Raw genomic sequence first — 20,716 nt, 5'->3', positions numbered from 1 at the left:
GACAGTGTCACGGGCATCCGGGCCAGTGCCCAACCCCGGTGATTCACTCTAGGTTTGCTGGGCCCAAGAGAACATTGTACCATTGAGACACTAAACGGTCTGAGAGCTCCTTGCATCTCCCCAGATCATGCAGGAAGAGCTGAGTGGCTCTGAGTTGGTGCCCCCTGAGTGTGCCAGCTGGTATCCACAGGGCAGAGCCCAGGACAGGAAGCCCGTGTTCCTGCCGCCGGCCTCCCAGCCTGGCACGCCGCCTCCCACTCTTGTTAAAGAGGCTGGGGGTGTGACCTGGCCCTCTGTTCTCTGAGCCCACTCAGCAAGGAGGGCCACCTGACAGCCCTTCGAAGCCTAGTCACACCCCCAAGAACAATCTGGAATAATTTGGACGATCCCAACCCTGGTTTATCCTGACCTTGGGCTGGACTGCTTACGCAAGACTGGCACCAAGTCGGCTGCCTGTGGGTTCTGCTCCCACCTGGCACTCCGTGCTTACGCCTGGGTTTCTGGCTTTTGCCGAGGCCCTTCCTACACCTGCGCCTGTGATCCCTGCTCGGAAACTGGTCCTCACAGAACCCAGCCTTGGCCCTCATCACTTCACCTTTCCTTAGCTCCCCAAACTGGAATCTGTCCCTTGAGTCTTCTTTCCCCTTCTCTCTGCGGACTACCTATCGATCTGCCTGTGTGCTTTTGTCCTGGCTTCATTGAGATAGTCTCACACCATTACGATTCACCCATTTAAAGTATACAGCTGTGTTTTTTAGTACATTCAGAGTTCTTCAGTGATCACCTGATCACCTCAGTGATCAATATCAGAACGTCTGTATCACCCTAAAAGGAAGCCCCATGCCCACTGGCAGCCACTCCACCTTCTCCCACCCCAGCCCCAGGCAACCACCGGTTTTCTTTCTGTCTCTATGGGTTTTCTTATACTGGACATTTCATATAAATGGAATCATGTAGTATACTGTCCATTGTGACTGACCGCTTCCCCTCAGCATCCCCTGAATGTTTTCAAGGTTCACCCATACTATAGCACGTGTCACTATCTTATTTATTTTACTGCTAAATAATATTCCACCATATGGAATATTTATTTATCCACTCGTCTGTTGGTGAGCATTTGCTTAACTGTAGGTCATGAAGATGTGCCCTTGTGTTTTCTTCTAAGACTTCTTCAGTTTTAGCTCTTCCATTCAGGTCTTTGGTCCACTTCAAGTTAATTTTTATACATGCGGTGAGGTGGTGGCAAAAATTCATTCCCTGGTGCGTTGTCTGGCACAATTTGTTGAAAATAACCATTTTCCCCCTTTGAATTGTCTTGGCATCCTTGTTGAAAAGCAGTCAGTTATGGGGCACCTGGGTGGCCCAGTCTGTTAAGCACCTGACTGTTGGCTTCAGTGCAGGAAATGATCTCAGAGTCATGGCATTGAGCCCTGTGACGGGCTCCCTGATCATTGTAGAGCCTGCTTCAGATTCTCTCTCTTCTTCTCCCTCTGCCCCTTGTGCTTCTGTTTCTCTCTCTCTCTGTCTCTATAAATAAATCTTTTTTAAAAAGTCAGTCAGTTATAAATGTGAGGGCTTATTTCTAGACTCTCAGTTCTATCCTGTTGTCTGTCCTTACACCAGAACCACACTGTCTTGATTATAGGAGTTTCCTGGTACATTTTGAGATCTGAAGAGAAGTCTTCTAGCTTTGTTCTTTTCAAGGTTTTTTGAGTCTCTTGTATTTCCACATAAATTTTCAGATCAGTTTGTTAATTTCTGCAAAGAAGACGTCTGGGGTTTTGATGGGGATTGGGTTGTCTTCACATCAGTTTGGGAAGTACTGCTGTCTTCACAATATCGGGTCTTCAGATCCATGAACATGGATGTCTTCACATCAGTTTGGGAAGTACTGCTGTCTTCACAATATTGGGTCTTCAGATCCATGAACATGGGATGTCTTCACATCAGTTTGGGAAGTACTGCTGTCTTCACAATATTGGGTCTTCAGATCCATGAACATGGGATGTCTTGCCGTTCATTCCCTGGATCCCAAAGCTTCCCAACACTGCATACCTGTGCAACCCCTGGAAGTTCTGCCACTGTGTTTTACCCTTATTCCCCATAAGCCTTTAGCCATATTTGCACCCCCTGACTTGGCTTCCTTCCACTATCAGCAGCTGCCATGCCATCCCATGGGGGGGAACTAATTGTCAGGTCCCTAATGAAACTACTCTGGATCGCCCGCTCTCTACCAATCTCTTAGCTCACAGTCTCCTCCTTGAACGTGCGGGCTCATGGTTACAGAGAGAATTTCTCGTCTGTATCATCTCCCTGTAGGGCAGCCAGAGTTGGGAAATAGAAGATCACATGCATGTGGATTTTGCCACCAAATTCGATCAATAAAGACCAGGGGTGGTGTGCAACTTGCAAGAGGGTCCCGGCATCCTGCAGAGGGGATCCGGGACACTGAAGGGTGCAGTGACTTGAAGTATCCCAGCTTGAGACCAGCAGCGCTGTCTGTGCTTGCTGGCTCAGCTCAGCCGAACTCTGTTTACGGAGAGTGTACACGATCCTCATGGCAGGACAGCAGCCTGGGTCCCTGAAACCTCTGTGTCCGCTCTCCCCACCAGGATCCGGAGGTTTATTTCCACAAAGCAGTCCTTCTTAACAATCAGAAATGCTTCCTTTTTCCTGCCTGGGGCTGAGAGAGGTTGGATAGTCTGGCTTTCCCCCTCAAGCTGGGCCTTCTGAGCCCGGGTGCCTGCCATGCCCACACAGAGAACAGCAAGTGTCACTTCCTTGGGCTTTTGCATGCCTCAAAGGCAACTGCCACTTCAGCCTTCCACCTCCGTATTCCAGCAGTAACAAGTGGTGCCAGCACGTGGTAACACTGGGGCACATGGTTCCAGAAGGCTGGGCATCTGTGCTCTTGGGACTCCAAGATAGAGCATATTAACAATGCATAAGTAGACCATTGCACACTTTGTGCCTATATGAATAAAGATGGTTTGGTTTTCAGTTTGAATTTTCCGTTCTAGGTCTGCAAGGCATGGCTTCTGCCAGGTGGGAGAAAACACTCCACAGGTGCCACTTTCTCACTACTGAGAACTTAAAAATACCCATGCGTCACCAAGGGCACCTTAGGTCAATGGGTGCCTGTTACCCAGAGCTCTGTTTTCACATCCTAAACTATTGTACCTATAAAAGTCCCCCCAAGCCCTCTTTGACACGTGTTAGCTAGGTCAGGTTCATCTACACTGCAGTAACACACCAACCCTGAAATATATGAGAATGCATTTCTCACTTGTGCTGTCTTTTGACCATGGCCCTGGGGCCTTGGGGAGGGGCCGTGGCCTCTAGGAATTTCTCTGTCCGGCTGATAAAATCCTTTATGCCTCCAGGTGTGGCTCTGCGGGGGCAGCATGGAGGTCCTGCCTTGCTCACGAGTGGCCCACATCGAGCGGAAGAAGAAACCTTACAACAGCAACATTGGTTTCTACACCAAGAGGAATGCCCTCCGGGTTGCTGAGGTCTGGATGGACGACTACAAGTCTCACGTGTACATAGCGTGGAACCTGCCCCTGGAGGTAGGGACGCAGCAGCTCTCCCCCATCACCCTGGGCCAGTGGTCCTGTGTTTAATGGGTCACCGATCCCTTCAGTCAGTTGGTGGTTCCTCCCCAGAGAAGTGCTTGTACTTGCAAAATTATAAGAGCATCTCGAGGGGGTTCACAGACCTCCAGGTGGTAGAACCCCTGCTTTATGTGGGGACCAGCATAGTGGAGACCTCAAAATCCATTTACAAAGAGTAGAAGGATCTTGTGGGTTAATCCCGGTCATGGTAGAGTAATCCGGATGCCCTGCTCTTGAACGAGCTCTGCATCCGAGAGATCCCGTACCAGGGGTTTGGTACAGGCCCCATCATTTTCTGACTCTGTGCCCTGTCCTGGAGCTCCAGCTGCCCCCACGACATAGGTACCCACTGTTTACATGACTCATCAAGTCTCCTCCCTCTTCTGCCAGGAACACTAAACCCCACAGGAGTATTGCTTAGTGGCAGTATCCCAGCTTGGTTGGAGTCCATGCTCTGCCAACCACTGGTTACGCAATCTCAAACAAATCCATTTCTTGCCTCTGTCTCTTAGGTTCCTCTCCTAAAAATAGCAATCACAGCAAGTCCTCCTTCCTAGGGTGATCGGGAGAACTAAATCTGAAGTACCTGCTTAAGTAGTAAGCACTACGGTAGTCAATCTTAGTACCAGAGTACTCAGTAACCGATCTAAGTACCAGAGCACTCGGTACCCGATCTCAGTACCAGAACACTCAGTACCCAATCTAAGTACTGGAGCACTCAGTACCCGATCTAAGTACCAGAGTACTCAGTACCCAATCTAAGTACCAGAGCACTCAGTACCCGATCTCAGTACCAGCGTACTCAGTACCCAGTCTAAGTACTGGAGCACTCAGTACCTGATCTAAGTACCAGTGTACTCAGTTTGAGTACTGAGTACTGAAATGCTCCTGATATGTACTTAGGTCCGTAGCACAGTGGGGTGACCAGCACCTTCAGCCAGGGCTGGATTTATCTCTTCAGTCATACCTTAGATGTCTCAGCCATGCCCCGAGAGAGTGGCCTGGAATTGTTCCCACTGAGATCTGGCAGCCTCTGCGTTTCAGGAGGCTGGAGCCCAGAGCCGCAGAGAGGCAGCCGACTACGTGTAAGAATGACAGATGAAGAGGACAAAAGAGAAGAATGTTTATCATATTGTGACAGTTCTAAAATAATGTTCTGAGACATGGACACTCCCCTCATGGCCATACAGCACTTCCTAGGTATCAGGAGGCCAGAAGTGATTTTACATGTGATCATTTATATAAACACAGACAACGCTTGCTGAGCCCTTGCTATGTCCCTGGTGCTTGGTCAGTTCCTTACTCGCAATATCTTGTGTAGCCCCATAACAAGCTGCTGACATAGTCTTCCATGCCTCAGTTTCCTCGTCAGCAAGGGGTTGTGAGCTTAGACCTCATTGCGCTCTTGTGAAGACAGATGCGAGGCTTAGAACAGAGAGAGCAGAGCAAACATTAAGGGATCAGTAAATGCGGGCTTGACAGGGACCTCTCTGCTGCCCATTTTGCAGATGGGCAAACTGAAGCTCTGGGAGGCTGACGTGACTTACTTACGCCCTGCGCATAGCATTGGCCAGGCCAGGGACGCGCGCTCGCGCCTTTATCCCACTCTTCCCCAGCACAGTCACTGCTGTTCCTGCTGGTGCGTGGGAAGCTGTCGCCCACAGAGGCCTTGTTCTCAGTCCTGAGTTCAGGGCTGCCGACTGGCTCCCAGCGCTTTCCTTGAACAACCTCAGGCCAGCAGCAGCCCCCACGCTTCTCGAAAACGGCCATTCTCTTCCATTGTGCTCAACACGGTAAAACCAAGAGTTCGAACACCACAGGCCAGGTTTGCCTTTGGATTCTGAAAGTTTTACCTTGAAGGGGATTTTTCCTTTAAAATCACCGTTTGGCTGATGAAAGAAAGGAGGCTAACGGAACAACGGGAACTCGCCGTGGCCCCGCGCGGCGGCCTGGCTGCCCGTTGCCCGTCGTGGCAGAGCCGGCAGCCGGCCTCCTGGTCCGCGGCCCTGTTGCGGCGGAGCCTGCGGAGCCGCACCTCAGCCGCGCTGTTCTCCCGTCAGCACCCGGCAGCCCATTACAGGTTCATTTCTGTAAAAGCAGAGTGAATTATTCATTAGAACATCATTACAAGCTTTGCAGTGGGAAATTATTTTCACTTCTGTGTATAATGAACTTCACAAAGAGCCAGCAGAGGGGCAGAGTCACCCGGGTAGGGAGAAGAAAGACAGGAGGTGGTTCCAGGCGTTTATTTCCTTGTCTTAATCAAATAATTCCTCCAGTAATTGGCTCTGGGAGTCGCTGAGGATATGCGGGAGAGACGGAGCTGGGGACGTAGGTTGTCAATATCGCTGTGTCCCTGGGTCGCCTCGCGTGGTGATAAGGATGATTGACTTTGGGGGCTGCCAGGGGACAGGCTACGCCAGGGGACAGCAGTCTCGCTTGGGCGGAGGCTCTGCGATCGAGTGAGTTCCCTTGAGCCGACGTACCAGCAAGCAGGCAGGAACTGAGGTTTCTCCCGGACGGTGTCGGTGAAGGCCGCCTGTCCTTTCCTCTGGCCGGAACCCCCCGCCCTGACCCCGGTCCCTAAAGCCTTTGCTTCTGCTTTCAGAACGCGGGGATTGACATAGGCGATGTGTCCGAGAGAAGAGCCTTGAGGAAGAGTTTAAAGTGCAAGAATTTCCAGTGGTACCTGGACCACGTGTACCCGGAAATGAGAAGATACAATAACACCGTCGCGTACGGGGAGGTAATTAAGACCACACTTGCTCTCCGCTTTGGTAGCTGTGAATTAGGCTGCGGACTGCTTTGATGGGAGGAATAGAGAATAGAGTCTTCACTCCTTCAAGAGAGGGTTTGGAGCTGCAGGACCTGGAAGCAGGGCTCCCACCTGCTGGCCGGGGACAGGGTAATACATGTCACAGTGAGGGCATGGGCCAAGGCTCTGGTGGCCGGTTCTGCCTATGGGTGTGGAGTGCGTGACCAGTTCTGTTTGGACATTCGTGAGGTTCCCCCCAGGACCTGTAAGTGAGACACTGAGCAGGAAGTCGTGTATGAAGACAGGCAGTGCCTGGAGCCGTCCATTGCTCAGGCCGGGGTCGAGCCCCTTGTCACCAACAGAAGGGCAGATGTTCTTGGATTTTCTGGGAGGAGATGACATCACCTCTCTAAACATCAAAGCAGATAGACTTTTCTCTTATTACCAATGCCGTAGTATGCATTGTAGAAAATTTTGAAAATCATAACAGCGATCAACCCTTAAGTGCTTTGGATGTGCTTTTCACATGTGAACTCACTGTTTACCCTCTTTATGACGTAGGAGTATTGTTTCCATTTTGTTGATCAGGAAGCTGAACTTAAATGAATTAAATAAATTACCCGCAGTGTCAGCCTGTGAGTCATAAAGCCAGCCTTGGCCAAAGACATTCTGATTTTGTGGGTACTATGTACAGTTTGACGCTGGTCTTCACTCTGTGCGTGTATGTGGGCATGTGCATTTTTTAAATTCACACATGTACATGTTTTTTATAAGTACATCTCTGTCTCTGTATTCCTAGACCCGTGGTATCCACTTGTGGAAAAATTTGAATTATTAATGCCATACGAAGGATATTTTCCTGTGTCATTTCTGCCTCACTAATAACGATTGTATATGATGCTACCTTTGGGTGGGCTGTGTTTTGTTGAAAATATAGACATCTGGCTGGTTTCCATTTTTAAAATATCATCAGCACCGCTGCTGAGAACACACTTGAATGTAAGCCTGGTCGCTTCCTTGAGTTGTGTGTCTGGACAAGGAGTTGGTGGCAGAGTCGGGTCAGGGCACGGGCAGCCGGATGCGCCAGACCAGTGGGGACACCCCACGAGCCCCAGCATTTGGGTTCCTTCCCAGGGCTCCCTGCGGCTGCCCTGTGACAAGCACGCTGACACTCAGAAGGCTCTCTTCGCCAGAGTGTTTCCTTTTTCTGTGTGTATTTTCCTACTCCATGCCCGATGCCTTTTACAAGAGGGAAATCAGCTGCAGGTTAAACCATCAGGGTGCAAGGGAGGTGTCGCCCCTGAGCCGGAATCTGGATTAGGGGCTGGGGAAGGCGACGCCAGTGCACCGGGGAGGGTTGAGGACAGTAGCTGTCACCCAGCAGTGACTACTAACAGGTCCAAACTGCCTGGTCTTTTCTTATTCCAAACAAAAGCGTGATTTGGGGGTTTTGGGTTTTCGAAGTGAGATCCAACAGAAGGAGTCGCGGAGGAACACAGACAGTGAGTGGGTTATTCATAGGACAATCGGGTGAATTGCCTAGCTCTTTGGAGAAGAAAACAATTTAAATTCTTACAGCTCACCATATCCTGAAGTGTATTTCAGATGATCTATAGCGTTCAATGAAAGAAAAGAAACTATGATAGAACCATGCGGAAATGCATGCGCCTCTGATCTCTGAAAGGGCCGGAGCCTTCTAAGAAAGCAAGCCCTGGAAGAAAATGCATAGGAAACGGATAATGGATCTGAGCTTATAAATATTAAAATAATCCATACATCATCCGAATGGAGAAGGCCCGGCAAACTAGAAGTGTGTTGCCATAAATAGTGTAAATGAGTGGATAACACAATTAGTACATCCTGAGCTCTAGTATTTAAATTTTAATAATTAATTTAAATAAGAAAATAAAACATCCCCCGAAGAAAAATAAAGTACACAAGGAAGCACAGATCGTTGGGAAACACATGAAAACTTTTCATGGACTTCCTATCAAAGAAATTAAAATATGTCTTAAAAATACATGGAAGTAGGTTTTTCTCTTCTACCAAATAAAGATTCATTTTTGGAATACAGGTTGGCACTCTGCCAGCTAGATCTTGGTTATATGAAAAACCACAAATCCTCTGGTGAGAGTGTAAATTGAAACAAGCTTTTTAAAAAGCAGTTTGAACCACATGTATTAAAAGGCTTAACGATAGTCACACTTTCATCTCAGCTCTTATCCCAAGCAAATAATTTGAAATGAGGACAAAGATTTGAGAGTAATTGTTCATCTCAGTGACTGATTTTTTTTATTTTGGACCAAAATTTCTGAATCTAACTTAAAGGTTAGTTAAATAGACCATATTAATAGTTTGAAGTGTTTTGCAGTCATTTCAAAAGGTGGGTACAAAACTTCAATGACATGAGAAAATGTTGATATAATTGTGTTTTTGTTTTTGTTTTTTTTAAGATTTTATTTATTTATTTATTTATCTGACAGAGAGAAAAAGAGAGAGAACACAGTCAAGGGAAGCAGCAGGCAGAGGCAGAGGGAGAAGCAGGCTCCCCATGGAGCAGGGAACCCAATACAGGGCTCCATCCCAGGACCCTGAGATCATGACCTGAGCCAAAGGCAGATTCCTAACCGACTGAGCTACCCAAGCGCTCCTGATATAATTCTTAAGAAGGAAAAAGTCAGGGGTGCACCTGGGTGGTTTCATCAGTTGAACATCTGTCTCTTGATATCTGTTCAGGTCATGATCTCGGGGTTGAGATCAAGCCCAGCTTCAGGCTCTGCACTAGGCTCAGAACTTGCTTAAGATTCTTACTTGCCCTCTTCCTCTGCCCCTCCCTCAGCCTGTATGAGCACATACATGAACACTCTCTCTCAAAAAAAAAAAAAAATCAGGATTATAGGAGTGGATTGGCTACTATTTTAGATTGGAAGCAAGTAGGAAAATAGCAATGGGGAAATGGAGATGATGGTTGTAGTTACCTCCAGGAGTGAGACAGGCAGTCTTTAGGGGAGTACTTTGTAATGTTTCCCCAATTGCTGCTAAGGTTCATATACTAATATAATTAGGAGAAAAATAGTATTAAAAAACAAAGAATAAAAATGGAAAAATTCAAGAAGATGGCAAGGGCACAGTTCCACAGGTTGTGCACTGAACAGCTCCAGGGCCTGCCATTCACATAAAGCACAGTATACATGATGTAAATGATGTCTCTGTTGCTGAACAATGGGGTGGCCATGGAGTCAACATAGAGATCACAGTCTGATTTTTGGAGGGGAGAAGACATTTGTTTTTGCAAATCTCTGTCTCTTTAAAGTAAGAAATTCAATGCATGCACTCTATAAAAAATACAAAGATGAAACTAAACTTATTGCAAATCCCAATTCCCAGGCAGGATCCATGTTAACATTTTAGGGCATTTGCTTCTATTACCCGTTCTCTGCTTGCTGAGCTCACCATGTGCTAAAATACATTTCATATGGACTATAATATTAAGTGCAAAGACTCAAACTAATCAAATTCAGTTTGGTAACAAAATTTGCCATTATTTAAACAACTCCATTTCTAATACTCACTCCTACTGGTTCTTTTCACCACACCAGGCCCATGAGCAGCAGGAAAAAGAAAGAGGCATTGTGAATATTGTACTGTATTTGCAATTTATGTCCTCCATTTCTCTTTTATTTTTTTTAACTTTATTTTATTTCTTTTCAGTGTTCCCAGGCTCATTGTTTATGCAGCACACCTAGTGCTCCATGCAATACGTGCCCTCCACAATACCCACCACCAGGCTCACCCAACCCCCCCCCTCCAAACCCTCAGTTTGTTTCTCGGAGTCAACAGTCTCTCATGATTTGTCTCCCCCCTGACTTCCCCCAATTCACTTCTCTCCATCTCCCAATGTCCTCCGTGTTATTCCTTATGCTCCACAAGTAAGTGAAACCATATGATAATTGACTCTCTCTGCTTGACTGATTTCACTCAGCAGAATCTCTTCCAGTCCCGTCCATGTTGCTACAAAAGTTGGGTATTCATCCTTTCTGATGGAGGCATCATACTCCATAGTGTATATGGACCACATCTTCCTTATCCATTCGTCCGTTGAAGGGCATCTTGGTTCTTTCCACAGTTTGGCGACCATGGCCATTGCTTCTATAAACATTGGGGTACAGATGGCCCTTCTTTTCACGACATCTGTATCTTTGGGGTAAATTCCCAGTAGTGCAATTGCAGGGTCATAGGGAAGCTCTATTTTTAATCTCTTAAGGAATCTCCACACTGTTCTCCAAAGTGGCTGCACCAACTTGTATTCCCACCAACAGTGTAAGAGGGTTCCCCTTTCTCCACATCCTCTCCAACACATGTTGTTTCCTGTCTTTGTTGATTTTGGCCATTCTCACTGGTGTAAGATCAATGTGGTTTTGATTTGAATCTCCATGATGGCTAGTGATGATGAACATTTTTTCACGTGTCTGTTAGCCATTTGTATGTCTTCATTGGAGAAGTGTCTGTTCATGTCTTCTCACCATTTTTTGACGTGATTATCTGTTTTGTATGTGTTGGGTTTGAGGAGTTCTTTACAGATCTTGGATATCAGCCCTTTGTCTGTACTGTCATTTGTGAATATCTTCTCCTGTTCCGTGGGTTGCCTCTTTGTTTCGTGGACTGTTTCCTTTGCTGTGCAGAAGCTTTTTATCTTGATGATGTCCCAAAAGTTCATTTTTGCTTTTATTTCCTTTGCCTTTGGAGACCTTTCTTGAAAGAAGTTACTATGGCTGATGTCGAAGGGGTTACTGCCTATGTTCTCTTCTAGGATTCTGAAAGATTCCTGTCTCACGTTGAGGTCTTTTATCCATTTCGAGTTTATCTTTGTGTATGGTATAAGAGAATGGTCAAGTTTCATTCTTCTATGCATAACTGTCAAATTTTCCCAGCACCATTTATTGAAGAGACTGTCTTTTTTCCACTGGATATTTTCTCCTGCTTTGTCAAAGATTATTTGACCATGGAGTTGAGGGTCCATATCTGGGCTCTACTCTGTTCCACTGGTCTATGTGTCTGTTTTTGTGCCAGTCCCATGCTGTCTTGGTGATCACAGCTTTGTAGTAAAGCTTGAAGTCAGGCATTGTTTTTCATGTACAATTCTGTTTGAGCGTCCTCCCCCAGGCCAGTGAATGTTTCTGGATTTAATGTTCCTTGCTCTTTCCAAAGTTTTTACCTAGCTTGTTTTTTAGCTTTAAAAAGCCTTATTAGTCATGTAAATTGTGTATGTCTTGTTCTTAATGGCATTATCGTAACCTCTAATGGTTTTTGTTGTTTTAAGTTTATTATTTAAATCGCACGTAGTTAGCACACAGTGTGATATGAGTTGCGGGCCTGCGATTTAGTGACTGGGCAGTTCTGTGTCCCCAGGTGTTCTAGTCCTGTCGCCTCTTTCACCCCCTCCCCGGAACCATCAGTTTGTTCTGCATAGTCTGGTTTTGGGCCTGCCTCTCTCTCTCTTTTTTCTCTAAGCTCATCTGTTTTGTTTCTTACATTCCACATATGAGGGGGATCGTCTGGTGTTTGCCTTTCTCTGACTGACTGGTCTCATTCAGCATGATACTCTCTAGCTCCGTCCACATCATCGCAAATGGCAAGATTTCTTTTCTTTTTGTGGATGAATAATATTCCATTGTATATGCCATATTTCTTGATCTACTCATCGGTCAGTAGACACTTGGGCTATTTCCGTAATGTGGCTATTGTAGATAATGCTGCTATAAATATCCGAGTGCACATATCCCTTTGAGTTAGTATTTTTGTGTTCTTCAGTAAATACCTAGGAATGCAAAGATGCTCACCGTCAGGCATCACCAGGGACATACAGATCAAAACTATGATGAGATGCCACCGCACACCCATCAGAACAGCTAAAATCAACAACACAAGAAACAACAGGTGTTGGCGAGGTTGAGGAGAAAGGGGAAGCCTCTTACCCTGTTGGTGAGCATGCGAGCTGGAGCAGCCCCTCTACCAGACAGTTTGGAGGGCCCCCAAACAGTGAAAAATAGAACCGCCCCATGCTCCAGCACTTGCAGTGCCTCTAATGTTTTGGTTTTTTCTGAGTCTCCAAAATGAAGGGCCAAGTAGCATATAACACGAGAACATTAACACACTTCCTCCTGACCGCCGCATCAACTTCTCAGTCTTTGTTAACGTTAACTGGGATTTTAGATGCAACATTATCTTCCTTTATTCACGTTTCGTACGTTTCAGAATAGCTTTTCGGTTAAATTCATTTCGTGACAAAATCTCTGATTCTTCAGACAGTTGCATTTTGAGGCTTCTAATGCTGCTGCTGCTTCTTTTGGCCACACACAGACTCCGGCTCAGTGGCAAAGCTGGACAGACCCCTCGGAGCAGGTCTCGGCTGCAGTGCTCCTGCTTCATCCTCCAACAGAGACCGCGCCTACACTCGCTTACTTAAGAAGCCATTGTCCCTTGATTTTTTTTTTCCTTCCATTTTTTAATCTAAATTCAGTCAGTTAACATACAGTGCAATTCTGGCTTCAGGAGTGGAATTCGGTGATTCATGGCTTACATACAACACCCAGTGCTCAGCACGACAGGTGCCCTCCTGCGTCCCCATCACCCACCTAGCGGTCCCCCCCCCACCTCCCTCCAACAACCCTCTATTTGTTCTCTGTCACTAAGTCCCTTATGCTTTGTTTCCCTCTCCTTCTGTCCTCGGCCCACGCATGTTCATCTGTTTTGTTTCTTACAGTCCACATATGAGTGAGATCATACGGTGTTCGTCTTTCTCGGACTGACTTATTTCACTCAGCACAGTTCCCTCCAGCTCTGTCCCTGTCCCTGCAGATGGCAAGATTTCATTCTCTTTGATGGCTGGGTAAATGCCGCATCGTCTTCATCCGTTCATCGGCCGATGGACACTTGGACTGCTTCCACGGTGTGGCTGTTGTTGGTGATGTGGCTATGAACATCGGGGTGCATGTGCCCCTTCGAATCTGTATGTGTCTTGGGTGAATACCTAGTTGTGCGATTGCTGGGTGGTAGGATAGCTCTGTTTTTAACATCTCGGGGAACCTCCGCACTGTTCTCCAGAGCGGCCGCACCGCTGCATCCCCACCAGCAGTGCAGGAGGTTCCCCTTTCTCCGCATCCTCGCCGACACCTGTCGTTTCCTGTGCTGTTAATTGCAGCCATTCTGACGGGCGTGAGGTGGTGCCCATCGTGGTTTGGATCTGTGTGTCCATGATGCTGAGTGAGGCTGAGCGTCTTTCCATGCGTCTGGTAGCCATCTGGAGGGCTTCTCTAGAAAAATGCCGATTTGTGTCTTCTGCTCGTTTTTTAACTGGACCATTTGTGTTATGTTTCCCTTGGTTTCTAGAAGCTCATTTACCTCTATTCTGAGCTGTCTTACAATAGTATTTCAGGGAAGACACATGGATACTTGATATCCTGACTCTCCCATGTATGACCCAATTGCTTTTCCACATATGAAGCCAACTCGGCGTGCGCACAGTTACCCCCAAGTCTTCCTCTCACTCTTCTGTGGTTGGCTCATGTCATCCTGAAGGTTGCTGGTTTGCTTTTACTCATCCTTTTTCTTCTTTTACCGTTTTTTATATGAAAGACAATACACGCATGATATGTATAAAGCATACATGTATGGCATAATAATATAAAGCAGAAATCCACATAGCTACTACCTGGGTAAAAACTAGAACATTTCCAGCAATATTTCCACTTACTCAGGGGTCACAAGTCCCTCTTCTTAGTGTCCAAACCCGCAGATGGGGTGAGGATGGTCTCCTTGTTGTCCTGCAGACTCAGTGTTGTACCTGCGCTTCCTTTATCTAACTCTCCAGACCATGGACTGTTTCAGGGCAAGGACAGTTTTGTTTATCTTTGCATTTGTTACGCTTAGCACGGTCCCAGGCACGCAGCTTATTAAGTTTCCAAATAATAGATTTCTTTGCATAAACATAAGAAACAAAATTTAAAAGCCTAGCATTCTGAAATCATTATATGGAACAAATATGCCATAAAAACAATATCCTTAATATATAAAGAGCTCTTATATATCTACAATAAAACCACTTGATATCCCAGCGGGAAAATAAACAGATGATTCTCAAAAAGGGAAATAATTGCTAAACATGAAACATTCCAATTTACTATTAATTGTAAATTTATAAAAGCAAGATGTCTTTCTTCACCTCTCAACACAATGTTTTTTATTACCCGTAATTTTTATTTTATACTTACTTTAAAAGCCTCATTAGGCCTCATTAGGCACATTTTATCATGTTGCTTTTGTGCAGGCGTAAAATGGAAATATAAGCAAAATACATTGGTCGAGGTGTTTCTGAGATTTCATTGCTTTCAACATCTTAACTCTTCTGAATTACTTCTTGACTCAGAAGATGTTTGGGTTTTTCCATGTAATGTATCCTTTGCATCGTTGAAAGGATCAACGCTGAGCCATCTCCTCAGAGCTTCTGAGAAAGAACTGGAATACGGTGTGGGGCTCATAAGGGGGCTTTGCACTTCCTTGGAGATCGCTCGCTGGGGACTCTTTGTGCGCCATGTCTGGTTCTTCACCCTCTGCACAAATTTTTAGAAACTTTGGTTGGAAACAGTACTCCACCATTTTCTTTAGAATTTTTCTTCCTAGCCACTCTTTTTCCCCCTCTTGCAGCTTTACTGAGACATAATTGACGTGTAACATTGTATAGGCTTAAGGTGTCCAACGGAATCTGATACAGTTGCGTATTACAAAGTGATTTCTGCCGGAGAGTTCACTAACCCTCCACTACATCCCATACTTACCATCTCCTTTTTGTGGGAAGAACATTTAAGATGGTCTGGCCACTTAGCCATTTTCAAGTATGCAATATTGGCTATAATCAACATGCTGTACCTCAGATTCCCCGGAATCTAGGTTTGGAAGTCTGTACACAATATTCTTAACTGGTGAAAGTCAGGACTAATAAGCATTTCTGTATCTTGTGGATGGGAATAGGAATTGGTTCAAAGTTTCCAGAAAGGAATTAGACAGCATATTTGAAGAACATTAAGGGACCTATACATTTTGCTACTATATTCCCAGTTCTCAGATTATTTTCTTTTTTTTAAAGATTTTTTAAAATTTTATTTTATTTTTTCAGTGTTCCAGAATTCATTGTTTATGCAGCACACCCAGTGCACCATGCAATACGCGTCCTCCATAATACCCAACACCAGGCTCACCCAGCCCCCCCACCCCGCCCCTCCAAAACCCTGTCTGTTTCTCAGAGTCCACAGTCTCTCATGGTTCATCTCCCCCTCCGATTTCCCCAACTCCCTTCTCCTCTCTAACTCCCCATGTCCTCCATGCTATTTGTTATGCTTTACAAATAAGTGAAACCATATGATCATTGACTCTCTCTGCTTGACTCATTTCACTCAGCATAATCTCTTCCAGTCCCGTCCATGTTGCTACAAAAGTTGGGTATTCGTCCTTTCTGATGGAGGCATCATACTCCATAGTGTACATGGACCACATCTTCCTTATCCATTCGTCCGTTGAAGGACATCTTGGTTCTTTCCACAGTTTGGCGACCGTGGCCGTTGCTGCTATGAACATTGGGGTGCATATGGCCCTTCTGTTCACTGTATCTGTATCTTTGGGGTAAATACCCGGTAGTGCAATTTCAGGGTCATAGGGAAGCTCTATTTTTAATTTCTTGAGGAATCTCCACACTGTTCTCCAAAGAGGCTGCACCAACTTGCATCCCCACCAATAGTGGAAGAGGGTTCCCCTTTCTCCACATCCTCTTCAACACATGTTGTTTCCTGTCTTGCTAATTTTGTCCTTTCTAACTGGTGTAAGGTGGTATCTCAATGTGGTTTTGATTTGAATCTCCCTGATGGCTAGTGATGATGAACATTTTTTCATGGGTCTGTTGGCCATTTGTAAGTCTTCTTTGGAGAAGTGTCTGTTCATGTTCAAGATTTTTTAAAATTTATTCATTTGAAGGAGACAGAAAGAGTGAATGGGGGTGGGGGCGGGTTAGAGGGAGAAGGAGCAGCAGACTTCCTGCTGAGCTGGGAGCCCAAGGCGGGGCTTAAACCCTGGGATCATGACCTTAGCCGAAGGCAGACGCTTTACTGACTGAGCTGCAGATTATTTTCTTGAGGAAACCTGAAATGGGAACAAAGCTTTACATGCAAAGTTTCTCATTACCATCAAAGCTGAATAAAACTAAATTGTCTCAAAATTGGGAAAAATTAACTGATTGTGGGAAAGGATTGTAAACAATTGTTATTTTCTTATACATTTTTCAAGAGATCTCAGTACGATGGTATCATTTTTGTAATCTTTCATGAAACAGGCATTGAAATTCCACTCAGGTGTCTGAACCCAGACCCAGTCTGGCCACACCAAAGCGAATGCCCCTTGCCTCTCTCCTTGCTTTATCCCTGGCTGGTTTGGTTTTCTGGTGAGCAGAACCTGGAGAGGACCGAGCGTGTACAGATAAGACCAGCACCACTGCCATTTCCCGCTGGCTGAGGTCGCAGCGTGGTGGGAGGGGCCGACACCACAGCAGAAACACAGAGCCCCTGGACCGTCTGGCTAGACAAATTCTTGCCTGTTCCCTAAAAGATGCGCCTCGCTGAGCTCAGGGGTTTTGTCTTGGGGACTTCTGGCTGTTCCTCCACGGATGTTTTCCAAACACTCAGGATGGTGTCTGGCACGGTGTGGGCGTTCAGTTAGTATTTTCGGAATATATAAATACGTGTTGCTCGGGCTTTTCCTGGTGGTGAGGCTTTTGTTTCCTTTTCCAATTCTTGTTTTTGGTGCCTCTGTATCAGTAATGACTTTAGACACTGACCTATGATTCCCAGAATGATTACAACCCATGCTGGTGTCGAGGCCCACTGTGGACAGCCAGTGGGTAACTGGTGTGCCTATGTCCGGTGTTCCCCAAGGCCCCTCTTCAGTGCTGGGATGGGGCAGCCATGTGCAAGCAGAGGCTGGAGGTGTCCCAGGCAGAGGGCTGGCGCCCACAGCATCCGCCGAAAGACTTGGTCTTTCCTGCTATAGTGATCACCTCACAGATTTGAGCCTTGGTCCTCACATGGCGGTGGCGGGGGGGGGGGGGGGGTCCCGTGGCCTTTGCATCGGGAAGTGGGGGCTGAGGCTGGCGGAACAAGGGTTGGGTACAGAAGCTCCCCCTGTAAGCTCTGACTGGCGATGTTTTGCCTTTTCCCGCAGCTTCGAAACAACAAGGCGAAAGATGTCTGCTTGGACCAGGGGCCACTGGAGAACCACACAGCAATACTGTACCCGTGCCACGGCTGGGGACCCCAGGTAGGAGCCGGGGGAGAGTAAAGGCAGCGGGGATTTGTGGGAACTTCTGGTAACATCTGTCATCCCCGATTTATGGCTGTTCCGTGCTCTGAGACATTCAAGGAGGCGGGGGCTTTCTGGTTGTTTCTGCATAGCCCTCGGGGGGAGACGCACGGGTGCATCGGCACAGGTATGCAGGGCAGCAGTGGGCACATCGCAGCACACTGAGGAGTGTAAATGTGCTGCGGGGTCCTTTGCAAACAGGAGGGCATGTACCCTTATGCATACAAGCTGTTACAGCCACGGACGCCTGAAGCATTAGCCACTTCCTCGTGAGGACACGCTCGCCGCGCTCATCCCGAAAGGCCGCCAGCGGGTGGGTGGGAGGGAGGTGTGACCGGCTCTGTGAGCCGCGGTGCAGAGCCCAGGGCTGATCCTGAAGGAGGCGTGCGCTTGCCGGGACGTTGCCGGGAACGCACGTGCTCCCCGGTGCCTCGGGAGGACACGCAGGGTAACCCAGAAAGGGCAGAACAGCCCCAACCGAGGAAGGGCAAGCCTGGTGAGGGAATCACCTAGCCCGAGCTCAGCGTGTGTGTGTGCACATGTGTGTAGGTATGTGCGTGTAAAAAGCTTAGAAATTCTCTACGGTTGGGAGAACACGTATCCAGAAATGTCGTTAGACGGGACATTCATAAAAACGGAAAACATTGTTTTATGTCAAGCCGTAACCTAAGAGGCCGCTGCAGACAGGGGCGGTCTCCATGACGCGATCCCAGGGGAACACCAGGCAGGGGACGCTACCGCAGCCTCGCCGGTTCTCTCTCCGGGTCTCAGTGGGCTCGTCTGGAAGAGGAGGAGCCTGGACAAAATGCCCGAGAGGAGGCTCCCTTGGTCTTGCTCGTGCTCTGGGAGCACACGCATTCATGGCAGATCCGTGGTCCTCTGTCCACGTAGACGCTCGCACATGCAGGCGTAAAGCTGGTGGGTTTGCCTCCTTGTGGAACTTCTGCTTCCCACGAAGCCAGCAGCGAGGAAGAGGATCGCCTCCTCTCCGCTGTCACGGCGGGTGGTGCTGGTGGTCCGGACCCTCGGGCTCCCGTCGGTGCCGGACGGGGGGTTGGGGGTCAAATCCCACGTCCCTTCGCTCCCTGCAGCCACCCCCCCCCCCCGCGATGTAGAGAGGCAGCAGGGGAGACTGAGGCGGGGAGGGGCAAGTGCCAGAGGGCAAAGCAGACCGGAATCCAGGCCCTCCAGCAGGAGCAGAGCACTTTGAATCCAAACCCAGCCCGCGTACTTGCAGAGGGCTTACCGAGCCGGCCGCCCGCCGTGGGCTGAATGGGCCGCGGCGCACGGCAGGAAGACAGGGAAGCCCAGACCCGCTGCGCTTCCGCCGGCTCCGTGCGGGGAACGGGTTGGGTTGTTCACACTCACCACAGTGGGGTCTAAAGAATCCAGGGGTGTCTTCTTTTCTTTTCTTTTCTTTTCTTTTTAAGATTCTGTTTATTTATTTGAGAGAAGCATGAGCAGGGAGAGAGAGAAGCAGGCTCCACACGGAGCAGGGAGCCCAGCTCGCTGCTCGATCCCAGGACCCCGGGATCATGACCTGAGCCTAAAGCAGACGCCTCCAGGGAGTGTCTTCACTCATTCGCTCATTCACTCCGTGAGTCCGTCCGGATCCCGGGCTGCAGGCTGGCCGCGAGTCATGTGGTGGTGGCCCCTGCTCTCACGTGGTTTGCACTCGAGGGAAGAGACAGGTAAAGAGGCAGGAAAATCCACAGCACAGTGAGTGTGGAAAGCGCAAGAGAGCTCAGGGTGTCGGGAGGTAGCAGGGGCCCGTCTGGCGGGCCCTGAATGCAAGAGAGGAGGACGGGCCACGCGCTAAGGCAGAAGGGGACGGAGAGGCAGATCTCGCAAGGCCGGACCCTTGCCTTCGGGGTGCGGTGGGTCCCCACGAGGCCTGTGAAAGCACCACGTTCTGGACCCCACTGCTGGAGCTCCTGAATCCGGGGGCCTGGGGTGGGAGCTGAGATTTTGAGTTTCCAGCAAGTTCCCGGGTGATGCTGGGCTGCCGGCCTGGGAGGGTTGGGACTGGACACCAGAGAACCGCCACGGGGATGACAGGTTGCCCTTGGGCTGTTTCACCTCCCGGAGTTCAGAGACGGGTGCTTGCTATGGAGACTTCCTGGCCTGCGGCTCCTGCTGACTTTCCAGCTTCCCCAGCACAGGCCTGTGACCATTGTTCGGGGGGGACAGGAGCAGGGGCTCATCCTGAAGTCCCAGGCTTCTCTGTCCAGTGCTCTGAGCAGGCAACATTCAAAGCAAGCACGGAGTGACCGTGGCATCATAGACACTGGTGCATTTAGATAATCCGGCCTGCGAAGCCGACTCTGGGAATGAGAACGGGAACAGTGGTGTCTCCTAGCTGTCTCCGGACACCTGAGGGCTTCCCCACGTGGCTCCCAGCACTGTTATTTTTTACCTGGTGGATTCGGGGAGGGTTTTCAAAGCCCCTTGGGCTGTTCTTAGCCGAATCCAAGGACCAGCACACTGAGGCGCTCGCTCTGCCCCCCACGGCCCTGTGGCCACCTCCCCCAGAACCCTCTGCCTTCTCCGTTTGCCCGGGCCCTCAGAACGCCCTCTAACACCCTTGTGATGCTCACAGCTCTGGGACAGACCCCCGGGAACTTGACCTTCCTCAACCTTCTGTCCGGAGCCTTCACTCCGCTCGTGCCCCTGCCCGAGTCCCGCCGGTCACCTGCTAAATGCACCCAGCCTGCAGATGTGCACCTGGCAGCCCCTGCCCACCCCGGAGCCAGCGGCAGGCTCTCCGCTCCCCCAGCACAATTCCGGCGCCTTGGGTGGGAAGGAACTAGAAGTTTTCTTTCTCCGGCTCCACCTGTGCGCAGAGCGTTCCCAGACGGACGCCCCTGCCGCTCAGTCGACGGAACAGCAGACCGAAGTGGGCTGCTCCCTGCTCCCCCCGACTCTGGGATGAACACCTGTGAGGGGC

At 48.5% G+C, this 20,716-nt stretch overlaps 1 protein-coding gene across 1 annotated transcript in view; it reads left to right on the top strand.

The window, feature by feature from the left end:
• Window positions 1–20,716, top strand: part of GALNT17 (polypeptide N-acetylgalactosaminyltransferase 17) — a 419,652-nt gene that overhangs the window by 376,344 nt on the left and 22,592 nt on the right. The window contains exons 7-9 of the mRNA XM_004761697.3: window positions 3,384–3,569; window positions 6,223–6,360; window positions 17,632–17,727. Of these exons, the coding sequence (XP_004761754.1) occupies window positions 3,384–3,569; window positions 6,223–6,360; window positions 17,632–17,727 (420 nt within the window). The remainder of the gene's footprint in view (window positions 1–3,383; window positions 3,570–6,222; window positions 6,361–17,631; window positions 17,728–20,716) is intronic.

The sequence above is a fragment of the Mustela putorius genome, unplaced genomic scaffold (assembly GCF_011764305.1).
Source record: "Mustela putorius furo isolate JIRA1106 unplaced genomic scaffold, ASM1176430v1.1 tig00000139_pilon_pilon_pilon, whole genome shotgun sequence".
Classification (NCBI taxonomy): Eukaryota; Metazoa; Chordata; class Mammalia; order Carnivora; family Mustelidae; genus Mustela; species Mustela putorius.
This window is presented reverse-complemented; position numbering and strand designations above follow the sequence as displayed.